The 26,399-nt window shown below is 36.3% G+C and overlaps 1 protein-coding gene across 2 annotated transcripts in view; it reads left to right on the top strand.

The window, feature by feature from the left end:
- Window positions 1-24,144, top strand: part of TOLLIP (toll interacting protein) — a 28,226-nt gene extending 4,082 nt beyond the window's left edge. Inside the window, exons 2-7 of one of the 2 annotated variants that reach the window (XM_062609344.1) lie at window positions 5,260-5,409; window positions 8,430-8,612; window positions 9,546-9,698; window positions 11,017-11,107; window positions 14,947-14,967; window positions 20,732-24,144. In XM_062609344.1, coding sequence (XP_062465328.1) covers window positions 5,260-5,409; window positions 8,430-8,612; window positions 9,546-9,698; window positions 11,017-11,107; window positions 14,947-14,967; window positions 20,732-20,946 — 813 coding nt within the window. In that variant the 3' untranslated portion in view covers window positions 20,947-24,144. The remainder of the gene's footprint in view (window positions 1-5,259; window positions 5,410-8,429; window positions 8,613-9,545; window positions 9,699-11,016; window positions 11,108-14,946; window positions 14,968-20,731) is intronic. The other variant, XM_062609345.1, reaches the window with a different exon arrangement.
- Window positions 24,145-26,399: the final 2,255 nt, after the last annotated feature.

Below are 26,399 nucleotides of genomic sequence, written 5' to 3'. Positions count from 1 at the left end.
TACTATTAAGATTGAGACTATAGAATCAGAAAACCTTTGCAGGTAGACAGATGTATGGAAGTGACAAATGAGACAGGAAAATTTCTAGTAACAGGAGAAAAATCATAAGAATGGGAGAAGTGGTGTCTAGTACCTTGCAGTCCACAACACTTTGGTGACATTAGGAAAAAGAAAATAATCCCTAAACAAAAAAACAAATCAAACAAGCAAACACCACCACCCCCCCCACCCCCCCAACATGTTACATTCTCTTATTTGTCCATCTCTAAATTGAAAATTTGAAGTAGAGCTTTTGGCTACAATTAATTCTACAGGAGTTTAACTGGGCATATGTCATGCTATAAAGTAAGTTCTGTAGAATCATAGAACAGTTCAGCTTAGAATGGGTGTCAGGAGGCCGTGTAGTCCAGCCTATTGCTAAAGATATAGTCAGTGTTTAATTCAGACCAGGGTGCTCACCAAGTGTCTAATAGGACACTTCTTAAGGTAAGAGTTTTTGCAGTCTAGCTGGGAAATCTGTTCTGATTTGTGGTTGTCCCTGTGGTGATATTTTATTTTTTCTTTATTTCATGGCAAATCTCCCATTTCAGTTTGACAGTTGAGGTCTCCTTTTTTCTTGCCTTGCATCTCAGAAGAGAACCTGACTGTTTTCTCTCCTCACAGACACTGGTAAGCTGCTACAAAGTGCATCCTAAGTTTCTTCTACTCTAAACAAATTCTTAGCCTGTCTTCACAATGCTTCCCATGGGCCATCTTGGTGGATCTTTGCTTGACTAACTCAGGTTTATGATTTTTAATGTACTGCTGGGCCCCAAATGCAGTATTTCAGATGTGGTCTAATGAGCGCTGAGTAAAGGGAAACAATTGCTTTCCTCAGCCTGCTGGCTAGGCTTTTCTTGAGGCAGTGTAGTGAGCTGTTAGGCTTCACTGTTGTGGGAGTGCTCTGCTTATTCATGTCTGGCTTGCTCTCCACCTGGATCCACATGTTTTTCTCTGCACAGCTGCAGCCCTGCCAGTTGTTTTCTAGTCTGTACCAGTGCCAAGGATTATTCCTTCCAAAATACAGGCCTTTCGCTTGTTGAATTTCATTAGATGCCTGTCAGTGAATTCTCTGGCACTGGTGGTTGGTCCTGTTCTCAAATATCCCAGTCATTCCCCCTCAAATTTAGTGTCATGCTCAAAACTGGTAAGTGTGCATTCTGTCTTCACCTCTGGTTACTGCTAAGGAAACATACTAGACATATAAATTAATCTCAGTATAGGCCTCTCAGAAACTTTGCTTTTGACCATCTCCAGTGTCATTAACCACTGAACTTCACCTTCTGAGCTCAGTGACCCAGCTGGTTTTCATCCATCCAGTGGTCCACCTATTTGGATTGTAATGACCCAGATTTGGTATCTGCAGCTCTCTCTTTATTCACAGATTATAATAATTTTATTGTAGAAGGCAGTTGGGCTCATTGGACTTTTTATTTTCTTTTTAAAGCCTTGGTAACGGCTGGCTATTCCTAGTCCCTGTTGGTTTGTTTGTTGGTGGTTGTTCTGTGTTTTTTTCTCTTTGTGTGTTTAGAAATGGTTTTCAGAAGGACTTGCTCTGTGAATTTCTTAGCAACTGAAATTAAGCTGACTTGCCTGTGGTTCCTCAAGTCATTCTTCTTGCCCTCTTGAAAGCTAGGTGTGAGATTTGCCTTTCTCTGATTATAGGGAACTTCCTCAAATCTCCATGTTGTTACAAAGGTGATAGAGAATAGCCTTGGAAAAAACATCAGTTAACTGTTTTTAGGATGCATCCAGAAGTCCTATCTTGTCCTAATTTTTTCTTTGCTGTGCAAAGCGTAGAATCATAGAATAGTTAGAGTTGGAGAGGACCTTAAGATCATCAATTCCAGCTGCCATGGGCAGGGACACTTCGCATTAAACCTCTCATTCACTCAGTCTTTCTTTAAAACAGTAATCATTACAAGTTTTTTGAGTAGCTAGGTATTTAAAGCTCTAACATGAAACTTCTTTGAAACCTGTTATCAGAGTTTCTTGGTAATTGCTGGTGTGGAAGCCTTGGTTCCCTGAATGTATCGTGTCAGTGTATAGTTCCATGAGTCAGGGCATTTGTGGTTGTCTTTGGCTCTGCATTCCCTTTCCCTCTGCTATGTAGGTACCAGTAGCTCAGATGTTCAGCTAGTGACGTAAGGGTCCTCATGACTTGCATCCTCTTCCCTTTACTGCCAACTTTTTAAATTTTCTTCTGCTCAGCCCCCTGCACAAGCATACTTTACAGTTGCCTTCGCCTTGTTTAATGTTGCACAAGAAATGGGTGTGAAAAGAATTACAAAGGTGAGACTGAGATAGCCCAGTCCTAAATTAGCTCAAATAGCTGTAGAACATCATGCCACATTCAATCTGAGGAAGTTGAGATGCAATTTTTATACCTGCAGCATTTTACTTAGAAGATCCTGAAAACCAGTTCTTGGGTGGCTAGCAGATAGGAAGGGCAATATTCTATTTCTAGATAATTCATATTTTTGATACACAGTGCTGTCAGTAAAGTTTATTGGGAAGTAATTACAAGGCGAGCTTATTTTATATGAATGCCTGCTCAACATTTGTATTCCAGTTGTAGTTCTGTCATAGCCCTGTCATGTTGCTGTCTTGCTTGAAGAGAGTTGTAGGAAAATTCAAATGTCCAATGGAATTAATACTTTGTTCTCAAGTTGATGGCAAAGCAGGTTTGAATTTCACTTTCTTCCTTAAATAACACTGTAGTAGAGGGAAGTGCATTTGGTTTAAAATAGGTGTTGAGTAGGATCAGTGATACAAGCTTGTCACTCATGTTCTCCATATTTAAAAAAGAAAAATTGTGGTTCACCTCTTGTTATGTAATTTTATATTTTTGATTTGGGTTGGGAGGTGGCAATTATGTGCCTGCTTTTAAATGCTTTGAGGAAGGTATAAATTAGCTTATTTTCTTTACAGATAAAAAGATGGCACACTACTGATTTATTGCCATCAATATGGAATCAACTGATAATTAGCATAAGAACTTACTGAGTAGTCTTATCTTCCTCAATAAGCATCTTTTCTAGATATTTTGCTGACTATATCAGCAGGACATATACCAGATCTCTGTCAGAGCTGAACACTCAGGATGGGAGTGTATGCATCTGTTCCCTACTCTACTTTTTTTGAGGGGTTTACCACCTGGGTCTTTTGAGAATTTAGTAACACTAGCTGTTTTCAGTTACTGTGTTTGTCTGCAATTCCATGATAAGAACGTAGCTTTGTGTGAGATAACTGAATGGCCTAAAATCAGCTTAGATGCTCTAAGTAAACTTTGGTCTCCCTTACAAATTTAATTTGTTTCTTTTGGACCTTAGAGATACTAGCTTATGTATTTTATTTTGGAGCAGCACTTGGATGTCTTAAAGTTTAAAAAGTGAATGATACTGAACTTCTGCTGTGAATGAATTAAGCATTTCAATGTCCATGTTAAGATGGTGGAGGCAAAATATGCTATCCTCTTTTCTAAGTTGACAGAGGGAGCTTGTGCATATAGGAATGTAATTTCAGGGCTGCGGCCATTGCTTCTGACTATGGAAAATCTTTATGATATGTGTCCTTAGAAATACTGTTACCAGATTTGAAACTTCTTGGAGGTCAGGGGTTGGAGGGGTCCTGCTGTGTTGTAAATGCTGTTGCTTTGTTAATTCTGGTGCTGTTCCAAATATAAATGGATTATGTTTAATTTTAAAACAAACTCCTTTTTTATAACATGTATTCTAACGAGAAGGCTATTACAAGACCCTGTCTAGTTTTCCAGCCTTAGATAAGCTTTCTTTTTATATTAGCACTGTCTTTTAGCTTAGTCTTCCCCCTCTCTGCCCCCATTTCCCTCCACCCTTTTTTTTTTAAATGTAAGCTATTTAGGATCCTAATTGCAATATTTTAAGATGCTTGTAAGCAAAACTGATTCCCTCTTCTCCCTCCCAATAGCCTAGCAGCAAGCATTCAGTACTTCCTCTTTAGCCTTTTTCATAAACTTCCTTTCTGGCATGTAACACCTATTGTTGCCAGGATCCTGAAGCTCTCAAATAGCAGTAGTCATACAAAATGTGATTTTTGGAAAGAGCTGCACTTTCTGTCTCCAAGATGCAATCTTGACATACAAGTGCCATCTGATCTTCAAAAGCTACACCCTAGAGGCCTGTTAACTTCTTAAATTATGTTCTGTAGGCATGCATCTGCCAGATACAAAATTGAGTAACCTTGCCTGGGATTGCGACATAAGAAATTGCTCCATTTTTTCTCTTGAAAAGGTGGCCATTTTGTATTAAATATGTAAGCAACTCTATAGACAACAGAAAGGAGTACAGCTTAATTATGTATTTTCTATGCCACTCTCTTTGCTTTTTAAAACTTAGTTATAATATACTTGCTATTTTAATGTGATGATCTCTCTAAATATGTTACTGATAATATTTATTGAGCATTTAAAACCTGAATGGTTGTTGAATTAACAGTAGTTAACAAGTAACTAGGCAGAAACATTCCCCTGCTGTAAAGATAAGAGAAAAATACATAGTGACTACTAATGCTTATTGGCACATAGGGCAGAGTTCCTGTAGTATATTTCTACTTTGAATTTTTCATTATGGCTCTTTCTTGTGGTAGACCAGATTTTGAATTTGCCTATTACTGTTTGGAGTATGGTAGGATTTTGTCCCTAAGGTTAGGTGCAGGCTGTGTTTAACATTTGAAAAACTTTTTGATATTGAAGAATTCTTAGTTATGTTAAAAGATTTGGTTTGTAGGAAGTGTCTTTCTAATTTTTCAAGGTGACTGTGGAAGTGACCCTTTCAAATAAAGCAGTGTACTAGGTCTTGTCACAGGAATGGTTGGATGCAACATGAGTGGTGGACAAGTGAAAGAGCAGGGTGCCATCAGGTGTCATATGTGAATGGGATATAAAACTCTATAGCTCTGACTTTTGTGTAGGCTGCTTAAATGTTTAGCTGCACAGCAGCCTTTGTATGTACTACTTTTTTTTGGAGGCTTATGTTGGAAACTAGCATTTTTGAAAGTGAGTATGAGAATATTCTCTACAGGAGTTGGCAGCTTTGTAATCTAATTAGTTCTTTGTACTAAACTAGACTAAATTCTGCTGAATGTTTTTGCTAGCTTTTCTTTATTTACATTCTTATCTCTTTTTCATCATGATAGTGAAAGACTTAGATTTGAAAATTTGTCTCTTTTTTCCTTTTTAAGGTGTATGTTGGTGAGCTTCCTCAAGATTTTCTTCGCATTACCCCAACCCAGCAGCAACAACAAATCCAGCTGGATGCCCAGGCAGCTCAGCAGCTACAATATGGAGGACCAATGGGTACAGTAGGCAGACTCAGCATTACTGTAGTACAGGTATAAATTGTACCATCTTTGTACCATTTATTAATTAATACAGTCTTTTTTGACCAGTGGCCACAAAGATTTTGTGTTGGAATTTGAGTTACTAAATTACTTGTATATAAGGAATGAATAATTTTTCAAATTTTAGCTTATGTTTCTGTGGCATGAGCATTTTGTTCAGTTTCATGTTTCCTGGTTGTATTGTGCAGCAATTGCCTGTAAACTTTGCTATTAATAGCACATAATCAACTAAACTCCTGTTTTTTTTTTTTTTTTGCAGTGAATAGGTTTCTCTGAAAATTTCTGTTAAGGCTTCCTGTAGAAACACTTAATTTTGGAAGACATTAGCAACTTCAATTATCTATTTATTTTTTTAATATTGTAGGGAACTGCAGTTTGCCTTAAGTGACTGCTTTGTTCCATCCCTATTTCCTCTAATGCATTTGCTGTTTTTCTTAGTGCTTTATGCAAGCTTTTTTATTAATTGCAAGTGTGTAGTCCTGGCTCTTTATTTCCTCTTTTCCATTGTTATCCTTTCTTTTACCTCTTGGTAGTGGATTTCAGGTTTTAAAATTAGTCTGTCTCAACACGTTTCTGTTTATCTGCACTAGCACACAAGATGTCCTTCATATTAACTAACACACTTCATCTATTTACAGGCGCTGTTTTTAAGTTTCTCTGTATAAACATACCAAAGAGATGCTTAGCTCAGATTCAGCACCAAGTCTGCAATAGTATGTGTATGGCTAGAGCTTCCATGGTGGGGCCCTTACTGGGGAGTAAACCTATATAAGGTCTGTCAGGAAAAGAGGCACTGATCCTTCCTTTTTATGTCTTTCAGCTGGTAGTTTGTTCCTTCACAGGTTATATCCTTCTTTTGAAAACTGAGTAATGCTTTTTCAAGGCTTATTACTTCTAAAGTCTAGATAGTTGAACTCATCAATTGCATTCAGTTGCAGCCCTTTTTCTAGCTCTGAGTTTCCCAGTCTGTGTTCAGAGAAGCTTAAGACTGGAAGCAGCAGAAAAATGTTATTGCTTTTGGAGCATGGTGGAAGAAGCTTTAGTATAATTTTTTTTTGGAGCTAGGAATAGATGATTCAGGTTAAACCTCAAGCCCGTAAGAATACAAACTATTTATCAAACAACATACCATGTCTCTTAACTCTCTGGTAGTTTCTAGCAACTTGTATGCTACTCCATAGATGATTCATCTTTGGCTGTTTGCTTGGACAGCTTAAAGTGCCTTTTGTCATGGTTTGTTGATCCAGTCAGTATAGATAGTAGATGTTCCTGGAGCAATTAAGGGGGCAGACAGTACAGTATTCAGGAAAGAGTTTTTGCATCTCATTTGAGTGTCTTTGTACAGAAACATCCAGGTTACTGTTTGGATGGGTGAACTGATGGAGTTGATACTGGCCTTGATCAGGTTTGATCCTTGTTTATTTTAAGGTGTTTGTGCAGACAATAAAAAAAATCTTGCTTGAAGAATAAAAAACTAATGGCTATTTGTGATGCCATGTCTGTAAATAACCACTTATTATAAAATCACAGCATAACTGAGGTTAGAGGGGACCTCTGCAGTTTTGATCCAAACCTGTCCCCTTGTGAATGGCAGTACAATCCTGTGGTATCCCGAGAGATAGTCTTCTGTACTGCGTGGGAGTTTATGCAGGAATGCTGTGGGAATCTTGGCTGCATAACTGGGACATGTAGCATTCTGCATAGGAGACGTAGGATGGCATCGTTAACCTGTGCAACATGAAAAGCTGGTGTAAGGCTTTTGTATTTAAATATGTGTTGATAAAGTGTAAGAGCAGCATGCTTTAGATTAAAAAATGTTTTTGGGGAGGCAACTTCCTGGTTTTTTTTTTCCTTGCAGATATATAGAAACAGTGGTAAGTTTGTCTAAGCACAGTTGATAGTGTACTTTTCTTTAGGTGAAATTTTATGATAAACTGCTTAATTTCAGGACATCAGAGTCTAGAGAGTGCATAATTTGAGTGCCAACTTTCCTACTTTAATAGTTAAGGCCACATTTACAAGAAACAGTTTGAGACCTTTCTCACCAGATCTAATGTAGGAACTGCTGAACCAGTATGTGCACTGAAGGAGAAAAGGGATTTTCAGGCCAGAGCTGCTGCCATTGCTTCTAAATCTTATGCAAGTCTCAACTTTTCAGTTCTTTAAATGTCCTGTAAGTGGGAGGCATCCTAGGCACCATATTTTGTCACTTGTCTTACATAATGGCAACTACAGGCTGCTTAGTACAGGTCAGAGAAACAGCATGTCTAAAAAGTCCAATTTCTACTTTGGCATATCTGTGTAACAGTACTGAGTGTTGTCTTCAGGAGTGTTATCAACTTGTTTTGTTCTATTCCTTAGATGTTACAGAAAAAGCATGTTTTATATATTCCGATTCTATACAGCATGTGTTTTTATAGTAAAGTAGAACTTAAGTTGCCCACTGAATTAAGTAATAGCAAAGTACACACTGGATTAAGTAAATTTTTCAATAATTTTGAAAAGCAAGATTTAGATTCTACCTCAGTTGAACTGCTTTTGCAGTTTGTGATTTTGTATTGTGTGATATTTTTGAAGGTACTGGTTTTCTGTATTTCATAGTTTAAAAGTACTTCAGTGAAAAAGGACAGGCTATGGATCACATTAAGTTTATGATTGTATATTGGAGAGCAGATACTTAGGCAAAAATTGAACTTGCTACTATTTCCTTGTAATTGTGTGTCTTTTGATTTGGTATGAGGTAACCTATTTTAGCTGTGGTAAAGATCTGTATTTTCTACAACAGACAATAAAAATAAGGTTCCTTTTTAAACATCTACCAGGCATTTAATGGTGTCAATTGGCTTATGTTTTAATCTGAATGCTGTTTTTCCTTGGTGGTGCCCCCCACCTTCCTGTCTGTCTCAGAAATATCCACCTCTTGTCCTTTGTTCAATATTAGTTTCTCTTTGTGAATTAATAGTGATTAACTTCTCAAGTTAATGTAAATAAAGGCTTTCTTTTCTTTCCAGGCAAAATTAGCAAAAAACTATGGGATGACGCGCATGGATCCATATTGTCGAATACGGCTGGGGTATGCTGTGTATGAAACTCCAACAGCACATAATGGAGCCAAGAACCCGCGCTGGAACAAAGTTATTCAGTGCACTGTTCCTCCGGGTGTGGACTCTTTTTATCTAGAGATATTTGACGAGGTCAGAATTGCTATATATTTCCCTCTTCCCTGAGAATGTCAGAGCTGTTACTTTTCCTTTGGTAGCTGATATGGGGAATTAGCAGCATTCCCTGCAAAAGAAGAGAAGCAAAAATGTCTTGAGTGGTGTTTAAGCTCCCCTTCAGTATCAAAATACCCTGCAGCCTTATATTTTGCACTGTCCCTATTAAAAATAGCCTGCTTATACAGTGCTGGTTTAGTCAAAGTTTTCAGTGTTATCTTAACTTAGGAGGAGTTCGGAAGTTTTCTCAAGCTCAGAAATGCTGAGAATAAAGCTGTCAAGTATAGACTGTAGTGACTAGGACTTATTAGCAGAAACTAAGAGGCCGCAACTGAAGCCAAAGTCTGTTTGCCTCTTTTTTGCTGCCTGTCTTACTGTGTGTAGTAAAACTTGACGCCACAGCAGCAGTGTGCTCATTATACAAGGGAGGCTTTTGGGTACTATTTTGTGGGCTTGCTTAATTGGTTGAAGTATCTGTTTCATGGCTGCAACAGAGGTGGCAGAGCAGTACTTGCATCTGCTCCTGAATTACTGGAGTTCACAGCCCATGGTAGTAATGTAAACAGAAGCTGTTTACATTCATTTAATGGCCTCTGATATGATGTCACTAGATGCATGCAGACTGTGCTGAAGTTGGCATGTTATATTTCTAGAAGTGTTCTGCTTCAGATTTTCAATTTCTTACTTAGTACCTGTAATCAATCTGTAATCCCACTTAAAGCATCATTCATTTTTGAAAGGAGATGGCTAAAATATTACTGATACTTCAGTAGCTGCAAAAGGAGTAACTTAAAAATGGCAAAATGGAATAGCATAAAGGTGAAGGAAATGTTAGACAAAAATGATTTTAATATTTCTCTATATTTATTTCAGGAGTGTCAACTTTATATTTTTTTTTTAATTATATTCCAGCGGGCCTTTTCAATGGATGACCGCATTGCTTGGACGCACATTACAATTCCTGAATCTCTGAAACAAGGAAACGTGGAGGATGAATGGTATAGCTTGAGTGGAAGGCAAGGTGATGACAAGGAAGGAATGATTAATCTGGTTATGTCATATACGGTAAGCCAAGTAGAGGGTGAGAAGAGGGAGGGAGAGCTTTATGTCTAGTGGAAGGGAGATATTTTAGATTGAAGTAGTTTCTTACTTGGTGATTATGTGTGTTAGCATTTAGAATAATTATACTTTGGGAATAGCAGTCAAAAGTGCTAATTTAATTGAGGCTTTTTGGTGATGTGGTAAATGGGTATGTATTTATCTGGTTTTGTGATGACAAAAATACAGGTTGCTCCTGTGCTAACACAAGTATAAAAAAGAAATCCCCAGTCAAATGGTGCATTGTAGTTTCTAATTTAATAATAATTTTAAAACAGCTTTGTGTAATCTAACCATAACTTAATTTCCTTTTCCCCTGAAACTTTAGAAATTGATAAGAAATTAGCAAAAGTAATGGAAACTCTCCTCTGTCTTAGGTTTTTCTTGGCTATTTTGAATTCTCTTTCCAATGGCTTCGTTTTTTACTTCCATTCTTGTTCATTTTGTGCTCCTAACTGTTGACTTACATTGGTCCATTTAGCAGGTTATGGAGTGTCTTCTTACCTGTCAACTTTGTCTTAAGTAGCAGCCCTGTAGCATGTGCAGCCCTGAATACTTCCTATTACGCTTGTACATCATCAAAAGTTCCAAGTTACTGTTGAGTCTACAACTGGGAATGGATGTTTCCAGCTGTTTGAAGTTCACATTCTGCACCATATCTGAGCAGTTATTCCATCACCCCTAGCAAAAATGAGTTTGGAATATACCTTTAAAACTGTCTGCCCATGGATGTACTGTACACAGAATCTGGCCATTTAATATTTTCCAGGATTAAACTGAACAGGAACTGTGGTAGTAAGAGGGAATGGAGTTAAATTGATATTTTGTTTAAAGTATTAATTTACCTCAAAAATAATTGATTTGAACTAAAGTTTGTTTCTAGGAGAAGTATACTGCTTATAATAAAACTTGGTTTTGCTCTAAGATTTAATTAATGATGAATATGTTGTATATTCATTTCATAAAAATAAAGCATGAAAGCTGATTAAACCCGTATTTGAAAATAATTCACTTCAGTGACAAAATTTATCAAACTGTTTCAAAAGGCTAGTTTGACATGATGTGTTTGTATTGATTTACAGGCAAATTAACTCATTTAAAAGGACGGTGTTCAGTAAATTTGTCAGAGATTTTGCTTAATATAGATTATCACTGAATATACTCATTGTAACATGGAACATGGATTTGCAATATGGCAGCTTGCTTGCTATTACTGTTTTAATTGCTGATTTATTTTTTTTTTTCTATTTCTTGGGTGGTTCTGATCTGTGCTTTTTGTGTCAAGTCTTTGCCAGCTGCCATGATGATGCAGCCCCAGCCAGTAGTCCTGATGCCCACTGTGTATCAGCAAGGAGTTGGATATGTACCTATAGCAGGTATGTTCTCTCTCTCCTTTAAGACTCAGAACTTCCAGATGAAGGATTTTGTAGAATTAACGACCAAATTTCTCCTGCTCCTTCAGAATGTAAAGACAGCTATAAATGATTTTATCCATAACCACTTTTCCCATATTTTGGGGGGAGAAGAGTGAGCAAATTAAGTGTAGGTCTGCTTTCAGTCTTTCATCCTGTTTAAGGGAGCAGTGAGAGCTTGATTAAATGAATTAAAATGTTGGCACAAGTAGATTGAAGGCTTCTCTTTGAGTATTTATTTTAGGCTTATGTCAGGTCACTGAATATCTAGCAGGCTGTACTCTTAATACAGTGTGTGCCTATTTAAGTGGTAGCAATCCATGCGTGAAACCTCAGACTTAAGGAAGTGCACCAAATGACTTGTGTTGTCAGATCTGCACCTTAAGTAGCCCATAAAAGGATTTAATCTTCTGTGGTCTTTGAAGATGCTTTGCTGGAAGTTTGCTTTAGACCATGTGTATAGCGCAGTAAATGAAAAATGTTAGGGAACTCTCAGGTAGTTATCTAAATACATAAAGAAGACCTAAAGCAGGTTTTGTCAGTTCTCTTGATTTATGCCAAGTAAGTTTTGGACTTGTATAGAAAGATGTTAAATTTTGTAATTTTTCTAACAAGGATGAAAAGTTTAAAGTATGTAAATAAGCTTGAATTTGCCCTACTTAGATAATTAATAAGTAAAGTTGTGGGGTTTATGTGTTTTATCTGTAGCTTTTAAAAGCTGCGGTTTGTTATAAGGATATGTATTCAGTAATGTGTGTCTTTTTTAGGGAAAATAAGATGCAAATTTACATATTTTGTGTTTCTTTGTGCACAAGTTTATGAGTGAGTGAGAGAATGTGTGGGACATAATTGTAGTGCTAAGAGCTGGCACAGATTACAGATTTTTTTTTTTTTTAAAGACTCACGATTTAAAATTTCATTCTGTGTTAAAGCAAACCCCCTCAAAAGGTTTGATATGTAACATAAAGAAGCATGCTTCCATGTTTAGAGAGTTGTTAGGGCAAAATGTGGAAAACTTGGTTATGTACTTTATTCCCTTATGACAACATGCAGTTTGCTTAAATTAAAGTGCTTTTATCTCTATAGCTGAATTGTCAGGATTTAAGTCTTGTTTGTTTTGCTAAGGAACTAGTTTCAATGTGTGCATCCTGAAGTGTGATTCCGTTGTGGTAAGCCAGGCTTCTGTGTAGCTGTTCTGATTGAATTAGATGCCATATCTTTTTTTCTTGTAGGTTCATCTCATCCCTATATACTGAACTTCAAACATACCAGCTTGTGTATGGTTAAAAGGAAAATAGCTGGGGTGGTACTTACAGCAATGTAATAGAAGATGCTATAGCATTTCTTGAACAGATAAAAATGAAAATATTTGTCTTGCAGAATTACTGTGCAGAGTACAGACAGTAGAAATGAAGTGACTAGTTTCAGGCCTCATTAAAACTAGGTCTATAAGTGAACAGATAAAGCTGATACTAGGCCTTCAAAGCTAAAAAAAATCCAACAGTGGTGTATCTTGGTGCTCAGATCTTGGTGTTCTGTAAGTTTTGTATTTCACTTTTCAGTAATACGTATTAAATCTGCTTGGACAGGTGAACAAATAATATTTAGCAAGTGCTAGTAATGCCTCGCATTTTAGCATGTAAGAATTTGCCTTTGTGTAACAATTTTATTGATCTGTATGTTGGAGCATTGCCCTCTGCAAAGATTCAGCATGTTTGTTTTAATTATCGCTATGATAATCTTCTGCATTAAAAATTTTCCTGATTCTATGACTTGTATTTTTAAAGCTTTGCAGAGTCCCACCCCTGGATTTGAACTTTTATTTTGTTGTTCTGGGAATGCTTGAATGTACCTCCTTGACTTTATAAATGTCAAACTTGCTACAAGCGATGCTTGACCTAATTTATTTTTTTTAACATATTACTTTACTTTGTACTTGCTATTCTAGAATTTCTGTGGACACCATCAAAATTTCTCAAAAGCACTTGTGAGTTTTAAAGCTTTTGCCTGTTCCGCTAATCAATGTCTCATAATAATTAGATGGATGGTTAGGTTTGGATTTTGAAAGTGACTTCAGAATACTTCTACTCTTTCATACATTTAATGGTGTAGCTTAATTTGAAATTAAAATAGTAGTTAATATGCATCTTGGAAAACATAGTACTGTCAGTATATAGCATGTTTTTTAATATACTGAACTAGATGTTACTTCTGAATTCTGGAAGGCCTTTCAGAAAGATGTATGCAAATTGCAGGCCTTCCCTTCCCAGCTGAATTGATCGTATCTTCTGGGGAAACTCTTGCCGCGCTTTCTTTGGAACCCTGTACAGTTTCCTCTCTTTTTGAGGCTGCTTCAAGAAGGGCAATGGTAGGACATCAGTAGGCTCCGCAGGAGCCTGAACCTGAGCTCAGTTCGTGTTTTTCACCTGTCCAGTTAAATGAGTATCGTCAAATAAGCAAGTTCTATTTGCTTCCTTCAGAAGAGTGGAAGAGCAGCACCAAATAGTTTATTACATCTGAAATGGAAGGGATTCTGATTTTGGCAAGACTGTTAGATTCTAAGTATTATCTATAGTGGAAATATAGTGGGCGGACTAAAATGCTGTGCAGACAGTTGACCAGTTATTTATTAACTTGTCTAAATTGTGCTTAAACAGAGATCGTGCTCAGTCAAATATAGCTGTGTTATGAAGGCCAAGCTGTTTCTTCTCTAAGGGAAGATTTCTGTTCAAAACTTAGTGTACATAACTACCCTTCTCATTAAAGTCAAACCACCTAATTCCTCCCATACCTCAGCTTGTGTATGATTGAGATAAATGGTAGTAGCAAGCACTGCGGTAAGCAGATGAAGCTTGAAATGCCAGCATAAGTAATGCTCTTTTTCCCACATTTGATGGTAAATGTTACAGACCTGTGATGAGAACAGAAATAGCCATAGAATATTCTTGCACCATGTTACTTAATTTCAATTTTTTTTTTTAAATAAAACACTTCTAACAGCAGCACTAGTTGTTACAAATTGGCTGCCATGGGTTTGGTTTGGGAAAATTTGAACCTACCAGTCCTCTTGCTTTTCTAGAAATTGAGTTTATCTACCTCTTCCTATTTCTTTTTCTAAAAATTACTTAATTTAGGCTGTAGGATATTGTGGTATACTGGTTGTGTACAGTCCAAGCTGATCTTACTGATAATGTATCAAAGAGAGTAAGCAAAAAAGTTCCAATAAGCAAGCTACGTTTCTTACCAGCTAAGTATTTGTGGCCTACACAGGAAGTGTATTTGTACTTCTAAACACCTGTGTAAAAAATATATTGAAAACCTGTATTTCAGAGTCCAGAATACAAATTATTTTTTTTTTAATTGAGGCAAAGTTGTGTGTATATGTACATTACTCCTTTAGGTGTCTGTATTGAGTTTAGTAGGCGAGCTTGTGATGTTTTTTGCTGCTTATTCAGAAAACTATAGATGTATGTTGTCCTTTGTGGGCTATAAAATATAATCCTTGCTGCAAACACCTGGTGTGTTTCTTGTTTTGAAAACATTTCCTCTAATTGACATTTCTGTAAAACAAACAATCCATTTAGGAAACTTGTTCAGAGCCTGAGGCAAATTAGTTGGGAGACTGAATCCCAGCAGCATTGGCATTTTGACATTAGGTAGTTTAGATTTTATCCAATTGCCTCAGTTTACCCAACATTCACCGTTGGACACTAAATGATTCATTTCCTTTTGAAAATAGATTAATATCTCTTTCCCATATCTTGTTCCTTTCCGCTTGCCTCTCCATTTTCACTTATCTTTAGGGCTTGAATACTTTGCTCTGGGTAAGTTTCCAAGCTCTTTTCTCACTCCCATTATGATGAACTCAAGAATCTTTGCATGAACTCATCCAAACAGCTTCAGTTGTTACAGCAGACTGCATCACAAGGTATTGCCACTTGAATGTCACAATAGAACAATTTAATTCATCTCCTGGAAATTGTTAAAGTCCCTCTAACCTGTTGGAAACTCTTTAAAGGCGTCTGCTCAGCATCAAGCTATTAATGATTAACATAATTGGTGATAATGGTGCTGATACATGAAATGTGACGTTAATATTCATCTGAAGGTGGTGTGTGGCAGTGAGGCAGTGAGGTGATAGTACTGGTTTCTTAGAAGAGAAACAGATTTTACAGTTGATCTGCTATTGCAAGGTTTGGAGAGAAGGAGGTAATGTCACAACTCTTTGTAAATTTGAAAGCAAAGAAGTAGCAGTAACATTGAGAAGACAAACAGCCTTCTGTTAATCTTCAAGTAAGCCTTTTTCATATTTAATAAAACTATAAAACCCATGTCAAGTTAAGCATCTGACTATTATTTTAAAGGCAAATTATGTTACAGGAAACCATTTTGTCCTTCTATTTAGACTTAACTACTATGACCCCTTTGATTTTGAACTGTGCAGAGATATTATGACATCCTTAACTTTGATAAAAGCATCGGTCTTCAATACTTCAAAAGTATGTTCAGAAAATTCTAGAACTACTCCTTGTGAGATAAAATGTAATTTCTTGATGCTTTAAATTTCAGAAAGGTGCTGTAAATAAAACTGATGTGGTTGTCACAACGTATTTGGTTTACTCAGAGCAGTGGAATTGTAGAGTTATTCTGTGGGTCCATATGCTTCAATTTCCTAGTAGTTTGCAAAGAAACAACACTTTAAAAATTGAGATGGTGACGTGCATATTTTAGCACTGTCTTTTTTTTTTCGAAGCAAATGTCACCAAGACCTGTTTGTGTATTTTAAAAAAGGAGTTGCCGATTTCTTCATTTAAATGAAAGCATTTGTGCTGAGAAAGTTCCTGAGTTTAATCTGAAAGGGTCTGTTCATGGGACAGAATAATGAGCTAAGAAATTAAACATAGGTCATTTGACTGGACAAAAAAATAAAATGTGTGTAATGCCTTGTGTGCAGTTAGAAAACGTTTACCCTCTTAATTCTGCTGTGATGCTTCCATTGCTGCTTGTAGCAATTGACTTGCTATTGTTCATAGTTGTTTCATGTACTGGAATGTCATTGCTTATGCTAGCATGTTTGCCACTGCCATTTCACTGAATTGGACAACAATGCTTCATTCTTCTGACATGTAACACTTGCCTAACATCCGAGAGCAACGCAGGAGTGTGCAATTCCACTGATAATGGATTCTTATGTGGTTTAGTTTAGTTTAACCTGTTAGGGAAAGGAGGTGCTCAGGATGTAAAGCAGCTTTTTCCTGAGCATTGATAATTCTGAAGTTTAGTATAACTATCTTGAATGAATGCATATGTATGTATATTTGCTAATTTTAGTGCACAGTTCTTTAAGTTTATGCTTAAGTCTTGCTTACTGTTTCGTAAATCAGAAATATGGATGCTTTTACCCTGAGTGTGGAACAAAGCAACACACCAAGGTACTCTTTGAAGTTGGTATTTGTAAAGATTGAATATTGGGTTTTATGGAAAGTTAGCCTTTACATCCTGGAGGTATTAATTAAGCATCAGTGATACTAACTTTCATTTGTGTACAGTGTAGTTTTAGGCAGCATAAATTAATTTTAGAACTGTAAGAGCGGAGAAAAAGGATTTTTAAAATCATTAGTGAAAAACAATGCGGTGCAGATGTCTGACGTCATAATTATCTTGTTTTGATGAAAGCAGTAAAAAAAAAAATCTGTGTGCTGGTTTGGTGTGAGTTTTTGTTTGTTTTTTTTTTTTTTTTCCTTGACCATAACAGGGCAAATTATTGGTAAAGCTGTTAGGGTGCTGTAGTCCTCAAGAAGTGAGCCTCTTGTTTTATTTGGATTAGTATGTTACACTGACCTCCTGTATGGGCAGTTCCCACTTAGGCTGGTTAATGATTAATGTTAGGGTGCTGATGACTTACTAAAGAATATTAGGAAGCTTGTGTTAAAAGTGAAACATAACTTCAGTTTCTCTGTTCTTCCAGGTGCTTTGCAGCTTCATTTTTTTAGGACATATGTATTTTTTTCACCTGTGGTAAATACGTAGATCGTAGGAAGTGTGAGGAGTGAGTTCAGGTAGGCTGAAATGCTGCTGGATATGATTATTGAGTAGAGTGTATTTGCAGTGTTGGTGAGGACTGCACAGTGGTTTGCACCCAGGGTGCACACATGGTCTGACTTGCCATGTGTTCAAACATACTGTGCCAGGCAGAATTCCAGTGACCATAGTTCAAGTGGCATAAGAATCTCTAGAGCTAAAGTTTACGTTGCTGCAGAAGAAGTGCTAGATAATTGCTTGGCAGTTGGTTGGTAGTGGTGTGATGTACTTGTTTGATTGGTTGGTAGTGCTGTGATGCAGATGGCTGATCAAAGCCATAGTTCTATTGTGTAGGTAGTGAATTTATGGTGAGACATTTCTTGAGCTGGTAGCATGAACATTTTTTAATAGATGCAGCATGTATGACTTAAAGCATCTAGGTTCCTTTTCTGCTTATAATAAAACTTAAGATGATTACAAGCAGAATTTTAAAATAAAAATTAGAAAACATTGGTTAGTATGGAGTGCTTGCTATTCAGGATTCATACCTTAAGATACGACAGAAGTGCAAGTTGAGGAAAGAAATAGCAAAGAGAACCTTAAGTAAAACCACAGTTGCAGTGCATACAGTCAAACTATATTCAGTTATCGTACCTTGTCAGCCAGAGTTGATGAAAGTTATGATGGGTTTAGCAGATCCAACCTTGAATGTGAATTTTAATATAGCATATTTAAATCGGATAGAAAAGATAATAATGGAGATGCTGAAATATTTGTACAAGTTAGAGTGATGAAATAATTGCAGGTTAAAAAAAAAATCTCAAAGAGACAATGTAATTATTGGAATTGCTCTTTGCTTTTTTGGGGGAAGATGTTAAGTCTAAATAGAAGTAATATAGTATAGTTGCAATATTTTTGATGTGTAAGTGCTTTAGTCATTATGCTAAGAGATTAGACTGTAAAAAGGCACACTTGAAAATTGTCAGTTGTAGATCTGCTTTGTGTTACGCTTTTTGATCAGTTAATCAGAATTCAGTAGAAGAGAAGGAGCTTTTGATGTACTCCTGGGTAATATATGAAATCTGGTTTAAAAAGTATTTTATTTTGAAGAGGTATAATAGTGCTGACACAAATAGTTAACCCTCTGTTTAACTTAAGGAGAAGTAATGAAGGTCACAGAAAGTTAGACAGGTAAACTAAAAGCTATATTAAAAAAGTTGTTAGCTGCTCTAACTAAATGTATGCCAAATTAAAAAAAAAAAGGCACTCGTGTAAGGAGTTGAGAACTATTTTTTCTAAAGAAGCAGGAAACCTGGTATTGTTTAGGTAGTTGACTATAAAGATAGAAGTATGTAAGGGAGTACAAAAGAAAACCCAGAGTTTGAATGTGAGACCATAATGGGAGAAGAAAAAAGTGTTTGGGTTTGTCCTTCTTAGCAGCCCTCATATTCCATCCTTTTTATTTTGAGGTGAGTTGGGGTAGGGTGTTGGTTTGTTGTTTTTTTGTGCAGAAAGAGCCTCAGATTTTAGAGTTTAACAGTAATTGTTAAAATGATCAGTAAAAAGTTTCAGGTAAGATATCGTTTATTCCCAGTATTTAGGATTGTTTTTACCAAATGCAATATGTAACCTGTTGCTTAAATAGTCTTGCTTTCAGACAACTGGGGATAGCAGACTGATTTCTTTCCATTTTATTTCTTGTTTTAGACCATTCCAAAGTAATCATTTTTCCTGTTGTATAAACTGATTAAAACCTATGGAGATTTGATTTAAAACAAAAACTAACTAGGTAAACTTTAGGAGGAGGTGACGTGGTTATGTAGGGAAAGCTTATACCTTAGGAATTATAGGTGAATGAGTATGTTGGTAAGAACGATGTGGTCTTATGTATCACCTTGTCAGCTGCGTTTTTGAAAATGTTATTAATGTTATCTGCTAAGGACTCTTCCTGTCATATGATACTCTGATGCAATAAAGGTCCTTTTGTGGTTTAATAGCTATTTGAAGAGCTGATGAACAGATAAAAATAAGTGACAAACCGTCCCCTAATGGAGGGAGGCCTTTGGTGGGGTTCATCATATTTTTAAAAAACTAATCGAGGGAAGAGGACTAGTAGACAATTTATCAAAACAAAACCTCAGTGCTTTTCTAAGTAATGATGGCAGCTGGTTGTGGAAGGATCTCGGTATAGTAAAAGGGAAATAAAATCAATTGAGGTAGTAAAATGTTACGTGTAAAGAAAAACCTTAACTCATCATTTCTTGGTTGGTCATTATCATACATAAACATCTTTGAATTATGATAGGCTATTCCATGAAAATACCAGAGGAGTAGTGTTTGAAACAGTGGATAAAGTGATTGAAAGCAAATAGAGAACAAATACAAAAACTTTAACATTTTGCTGTATGAAGTGGGGCCATGTTTGCATCTAGATGCAGGTAATTCTCCTTGCTCTACCTTAGTAACAATACAGCACAACTGGAAAAGCAACAAAGGTGCCTGACTAAAATAATCAGGGGTCTGAAACTATTGAGGAAAGTGGAATAGGGCATTTTCAGAAGTGATAACAAAAGACTTTAGATGTATATACTATACCTGGTTTCAGTTTTATAAAAATAAATGCTAGGGTTTTTTCAGCAATGGATCTGTGCTTAATTAATGATGAAAGTTAAGTGATGAAAATGAACCTTTGCCTAGTATTTCCTTTCAACAGGAATTTGAAAATTCTAAAACACTTTAATTTTACACAGACATACAAATAGTTTGTGGAAAATGTCACATAAATTTTATCCTCTGGCAGAGGAATAGGGAAAAGCAGTGTATACTCCTATGGGTATGAAAGGAATTGCTCTTTTGCCACTCTGTGACTTTGCAGCTGAACTGTATGGAACTTTTAACCAGGGAAAAAATTTCTTTAAATCTCATTATGAGTGTGATCCAGTCTCTTAGTGGACACAAGTACTTTGTGTTTGGGTTCTTTTTTGAATGCAATGGAGATGGCATTCATTGAATTTCTGAATATGTTATGTATACTGCTGATGTAAACCCATGTTTTTAATGGTGATATAAATTCACTAGGAAGTAAAAAGTGATGAGAATGGGTAAAAAAACAACCACACCCTTCTGTGATGTGCTTCGTGTTTGGGTAGTGGCTCATATGTAAACCTGGTTGATGGCAAGTTTTAACTAAGTTTGAGCTGTACATGTTATTATAGTGTAGTTTACCACTTCTGAAACATAAGTTGTGCAGGGGGTTTGTTCCGAAAAATGTATTCTGATTGCAACAGCCTAGGTATAATGTCAATGATTTTTTTTGTTGTTGAATTTTTATTTTCCTGGACTATGTAGTACTGTCAAAAAAAAAAAAGCTCAAGTTGCTGGGTTGGGTTGAGTCATGAGCTGCTTTCTTCTTCATATCCATTGAACTGGGTTTTGTTTTGGGTTTGGTGTTGGGTTTTTTGGTTTTTGTGTTTTGTTTTTTTTTTCCTTTTCCCTCACTCATGTATGTTTTGGTTTCTTTTCTTCCCTTTTTTTTCCCTTTTTTTTTTTTTTTTTTTTCCCCTGCAGGGATGCCTGCAGTCTGTAGTCCAGGCATGGTACCATTGGCAATACCACCTCCTGCGGTCAATCCTCAGCACCTGTGTAATGAAGAGGACCTGAAATCTATTCAGGACATGTTTCCCAACATGGACAGGGAAGTAATTCGCTCAGTTCTTGAAGCTCAGAGGGGGAACAAGGATGCAGCTATCAACTCATTGCTTCAGATGGCTGAAGAGTCTTAGATCCCCACTTCCTGCATAGTTCCCATCCTTGATGCCACTTATTTTTACTTGCCAAGCCAGGGATTTAGCTAGAGGAATAATTTCCCAACAGCTTTCTGTTAGTGTATCCTGTGTGAAAGATTATACCCCTTTTCTCCTTGGACATTTGGATCTTTTTCACTTATTTCTCAATCTGTACATACTCAGTTTAGCTTATGCCCTACAATTTAGCATTGAAGCTCTTTACTATCAGCTGTGCCCTGTGTGGCTGTACTCTGATGGGGTGGGGAGTAATGCTGCTTTTTTTTTTTCTTTGCCCCTTTTCATAAATTTGTTCTCACAAAGTAACTCTATGCAGTACAGGATTTACTACTGTTTGTTAGATTGAAAAGTAAAAAAAAAATCTGTGGAGGGTTTGCTCTTCAAATATAACTGATTTATTGAAGTATTTAGGTTTCATCAAGCAGCCCGTTTCTTCCAGAATTTAAAAGAAAGACCCTTTCTTTGTCCTATGATGTTTCATTATTGCCGTGATATATTTAATTTTCTGATTGAACATTTTTAATAAGCTAAATTTCTTAGGTTGCACTGTTGATATTTGTAATAAGCATTTTCTGTTCAGTCTAGTCATCGGGCACCAAAGCAATATGGTGTGCACTTTGGGCTTTATCCTCCCATATAGTATTGTTATGTACCTGTAAAATCTTTACAGGTAACTTTTAACTTGTACAGTAGGTATTGCTGTAGCAGAGAACAGGATTGAGCCGTAATGTACTCCCACAGTTAATTGCACTCTTAACTGCTAATAACATTCCTATGGCTATTTCAAAGGATAAGTGCAGAAGGAAAGATTTTTTTTTTACCTAGATAATTACTGAAGCTGTAAACAATTATTGAAGGTGTTCTTTTTCATTAAAAAAGCAATACACATTAAATAAGGTCTATTACACCTGTATTTTAGCAAAATTATTTTATATTAGTTGAAAACTTACTGTATTTTTTCCTGTAATCTGAAATAAGAATCATGAAAAGTACCTTCAGAATCTTTGAATGGCATTATGAGTTGCACAGTGACTTAAGACTACAGTTGCTGTAGCCAGTTTATCATTATTTAATGCAGATGGAAATCAATTCTTTGTGAGAGAAAATTTGACATATCTGTTTATATAGTCTGATCCTCAGAGGAGGTTGGAGGTTGCTTGTATTTATTGTTAGTATTATTTTTTCAGATAACAGTTCATTTTAGAGCTGCAGAATCTTACAGTATGCATCAGTTACACCTGTTGGATAAATTTCTGCAGTATGTTTTTGTAGATGGTGAAGTAATGCACTTTAAATAGTATGCACCAGTTTATTTTTCCAGTGATGTGCAATGTTGCTGTTTTATCTTTTTAATATTTGATTTCAAATACTTTCTGTAATAGCCATAGACCTTTATATTTTCAAGAGTTGGAATGAATGTACACTTGAAATCTAGACTCTTGAGTGATTCATGAGAACATTAAAGCCAGGTTTGGAATAAGGAAAAGGGACCCATATTCTCTTCACCATGTTTCATTTCATGTCCCATGCTTAAAATACTTTCTTATCTGCTGAAAAACCTTTTTTCTCCCCCCATAGGAGAAGCCTTTAGGTAGTACTGGTAATAGAGCATGAATATTTATTTTTTTATTATTAAAATTGATACTGAAACTTTTAAAATGCAGCACCAAAAATCACCCCAGTTTCTGACCTTTTAAAGCTGTCTTCTTGTAATGTATGATTTTGTTTTGTTATGAATCCCTTACCATCTTGAATTTATTGTTGAAAACATGTCTTTATACATTCTCCAATTGGCTTTTCAGTAATGAGATTCAAGGCTATAGTTTCTGTGCTTTAGTTGTACAGTCACCACGTTTTTATTTTCTAAAATAAAATGAGTGTTACTCAAGAAACTACTCTTGCCCATTCCCTACAATCATGGTAAATTTTGTGACTGAGTAGGTATAGAGGCGTTTGGTCTTTATAGCACAATGATTTGTGACGCTGTCACCCAAATGATAAATCATGGTAAGGATTAAATGCTTAAATATCTCCAGGAAGAGTCCCTTGCTCTGACTTTTACACAGAATGAATTGCTAGAGACAAAACAATTCAGGGAAAATGTATATATTTAAATTTTTATATTAAAATGTTGGGATCCATAATACAGCTTTTTATAAAAGCAAGTGGTCATGGTTCAACTTAATGGCTGGTAAATTGTACTGCATCCTATTACAGCTCAATTTCAAGCACAGAATAAACACCTTTTCAATCCTAACCACCAGAAGGGGTAAGTGTGAATGCTAGGTTAGCCAGGTTTATTCATAGACTAGGCTCTGGGCCTCTGTGAGCAGCTACTGGTCTTTGTTTTGTTCTAAGTAAATGTTATGCAAAACAGGGTATGAGTTGAAGATGGGATATGTAGGAGTAGTATGGCTGGTAGATGGATTTCAACATGCCACACTATATGTAAATACTGCTCTGGGGATTTTTTTGTCTTGATTTAATTAAACATTAACGCTGAAACTCTTAAGGTATGCTACTTTATCTTGTTAAAAAGAACAAAAAACTGATTGTAAGCCTACTCAGCTTTTCACCGTACATACCCTCTCAGTCAAACTATTCATTGCCAGGTTTGTGTTGGAGAAAGATGAAAAAAGGCAGGGAGTGTTTAGTTATTCTGGGGTCTGTAAAACAAAAAGTCCGGGTCTGTGGAACTGAAAGTCTGTGTCTTGATTTAAAATAAATGTCATTCATTATGATTGTAGCTTTTGACAAAATGCTAATTGGATAATAATGTGTTTGATGCTGCTCTTATACTCAACTTCAAGCAGCTTGGAGCCAAAGCCAGCTGTATCAGACAGGCATCTGCTAAAAGTTAGTGCTCTTTATACTAGCTTGAGTCCTGCCAAGAGCCTAATCTTACTAAAGGTAGGAACATTTTTTGTCTAGCTAGATCCTTGCTACTTTCTTCTCTACTGCTCTTTGCATCTGCTGATGGTACTGAATGTTTTTTCCCTAACAAATGTTATTGCTTGTTTGGTTGATATGTAATACCATACAGAGGGTGTTTTTTGCTGTAATAATTCTGAAGACATTATTTCTCTGTATCGAGGTCCAGTGTCCAAATGTTTCTTGCACTCTGAAGTACATAAAGTTTTTCATTCTAAGTTAATAAATGTATCATCTAAATGAAAATGTATTGTGTCTCTGTTGGAGAGCACCACAATGAGTCTTTGTCTGTAGACTGATCTAGAATTCAGGTATTGATTACTGACTTACTCTGTTTTGCCCATTAGTTAATAAGTTGCCCTGCTTCTTGATATGATCATCTGGGGGACTAGTGCAGTAATGCTCAAAAGTATTTTAAGCATTCATCTTTAGGTAGATGGCTGTTTCTAACTCTTCTACATGCTGCTTTCTCAAGAAACTGTTACAGTATTGCAGGTCCAGAGGACAAAGAGGCAGTAGTGAGGTTACATTGTTCAAAGGACAGTGCTGGAGGGTAAGGGAGGTGTGAAAACAATGTGCAGGTATGGGTGAAATGTTCTGCAGCATGAAGGGATTGAGAACTCTCTAAATGAGTGGTGTCCAAGTGCAGAGTTATGAAATGGGCTTTGTTATGTGCTGTTTCAGCTACAATAAGAAGTGGCTTTATCTGCTAATGTAATAAAATCTTAAAGATTTGTTTTATAGAGCGTCTCTTTATGGTTCTGTGATTGGCTGCAAAACTATCTGAGGTCCTTTTTCTCATTTAACAGTATTGCCGTGACTGGTGATGATTAATTAATTGCTAGTCTGTAGTACTAGTGTATTGTCAAACTAACATTTTGGGGTTTACTGTCCAGTTTTTTCTTGGGAGTTATTTTTTTTTCCAATTTAACAAATGGTAGTTGAGAGGAATCTTTTACAACTGAATTTCCTTCGATTTACTTAATGTATTTGATACTTACTATGCAACAAAATTTTATGCAGATGCTTTCTCCTAGCCCTTGAGTCGCTTTCTATCCCAATTTATGTTCTAAAGCTTACTGTTTGCTTTCACATTTCTTTGGTGTACTGTGAGAGATAAGAAAAACAAGAATTAATTTACTTAAATATTGGTGTTTGTGTGGCCACTAAAGCATCTATTCAGCTTTTTAATATTTATTAGCTTTTTTGTTTCTATGCTAATCAAACTGATGTGTGGGGATGTAAAAAAAAAAACAAAAAAAAAAAAACCCAACAGTGTATTTTGAAAATTATTAAAACAGTTAAGTGCGTCAATGAGAGCAGGGCCTCTAGGAACAAATACAAATATTTGTTTTCTTAGAGTAAGTAGGAAAAATGAAACCCTGCATTTAAGAGTCTTCTCTGCTGCAGCCTATTGAAGATTAACTTGCTCTCCTAGATCTTCAGGAAGCTTGTTTAGAAATCCAAGTTGATGTATTTTCATACTGCAGTGTATTTTAGAAGGATTTTCTTTTACTATCTTGCCAAAAAACATAGTTAACTTTGTAAGAAAAAGGGGATTATACTCATGGTATAACATAACTTTTGAAGTAAAATTTGCATATAGGTGGGAGAAGTGAATTTGTGGAAAGCAAGTAAATTCAAACTGATCTTAGCTATGTCTGTATTCCCATGTGTGGGAGAACTAAGAAAGTAGGGCTGTTTGGAGTATTTGAAGAGTTCACTTGGCACATGTTAAAAAGTTAAGTGTGCTCATCTGGAAGAGGCAGACCAGATAAAATAGATGACCTTTATCATTTTAATGCATTTATCATTGGAAGAGAACAGATGATTCATTTTATTTTAAAATAATCTCCAACTATAAAATAACTACAGTGAGTGGAAAAAGTACACATTAAATGCATAATTTCTGAAATAGTAGTCTTAGAATAGTTAGGGTTAGAAAGGACCTTAAGATCATCTAGTTCCAGCTCCCCCTGCATATTCTGTCATGATTTCTATAATGGGGAATATTCAGGTTGATTTAAAATGCTTAATCCTATTCTAAAAGTGAATCACTAAGTAATTATAAAAGTGCATATAGTAGGGGGAATGGTGACTAGTTCCTGCCCAGTGCAGTAGTTAAATCGCCTCCAATTACCCCATCTTCCTAGGTGCCCTTACAGGTACTAGGCTCTGCAAGAGGAACTGAACAACGATGAGGACAACTGTTCATCTAAATTGGAGGTGTTGCCAAGGTTAAGTCAGCCACTTAACCTTGTGGTCAAAGTGGTCAAAACCACTTCTATAAAGGAGAAAAAAGATAGGTCACTGTCACAGGAGACACTCTTCTGAGAGGAGCAGAAGGCCTAGTATGTTGAGCTGACCTGCTTCTTGTCATCTGCCTCCCTGGGCCCAGGCTAAAGATGTGGCAAGGAAACTTCCTACCCTGGGGCTGCTCTTGGATTATTACCCATTATTGCTTTGTTGTGGACAGCAACAAATTTGCACTAAGAAGTTCA

This window comes from Pezoporus occidentalis, unplaced genomic scaffold (genome assembly GCF_034315485.1).
Source record: "Pezoporus occidentalis ecotype Australia unplaced genomic scaffold, CSIRO_AGI_Poc_V1 ctg137, whole genome shotgun sequence".
Taxonomy (NCBI): Eukaryota; Metazoa; Chordata; class Aves; order Psittaciformes; family Psittacidae; genus Pezoporus; species Pezoporus occidentalis.
This window is presented reverse-complemented; position numbering and strand designations above follow the sequence as displayed.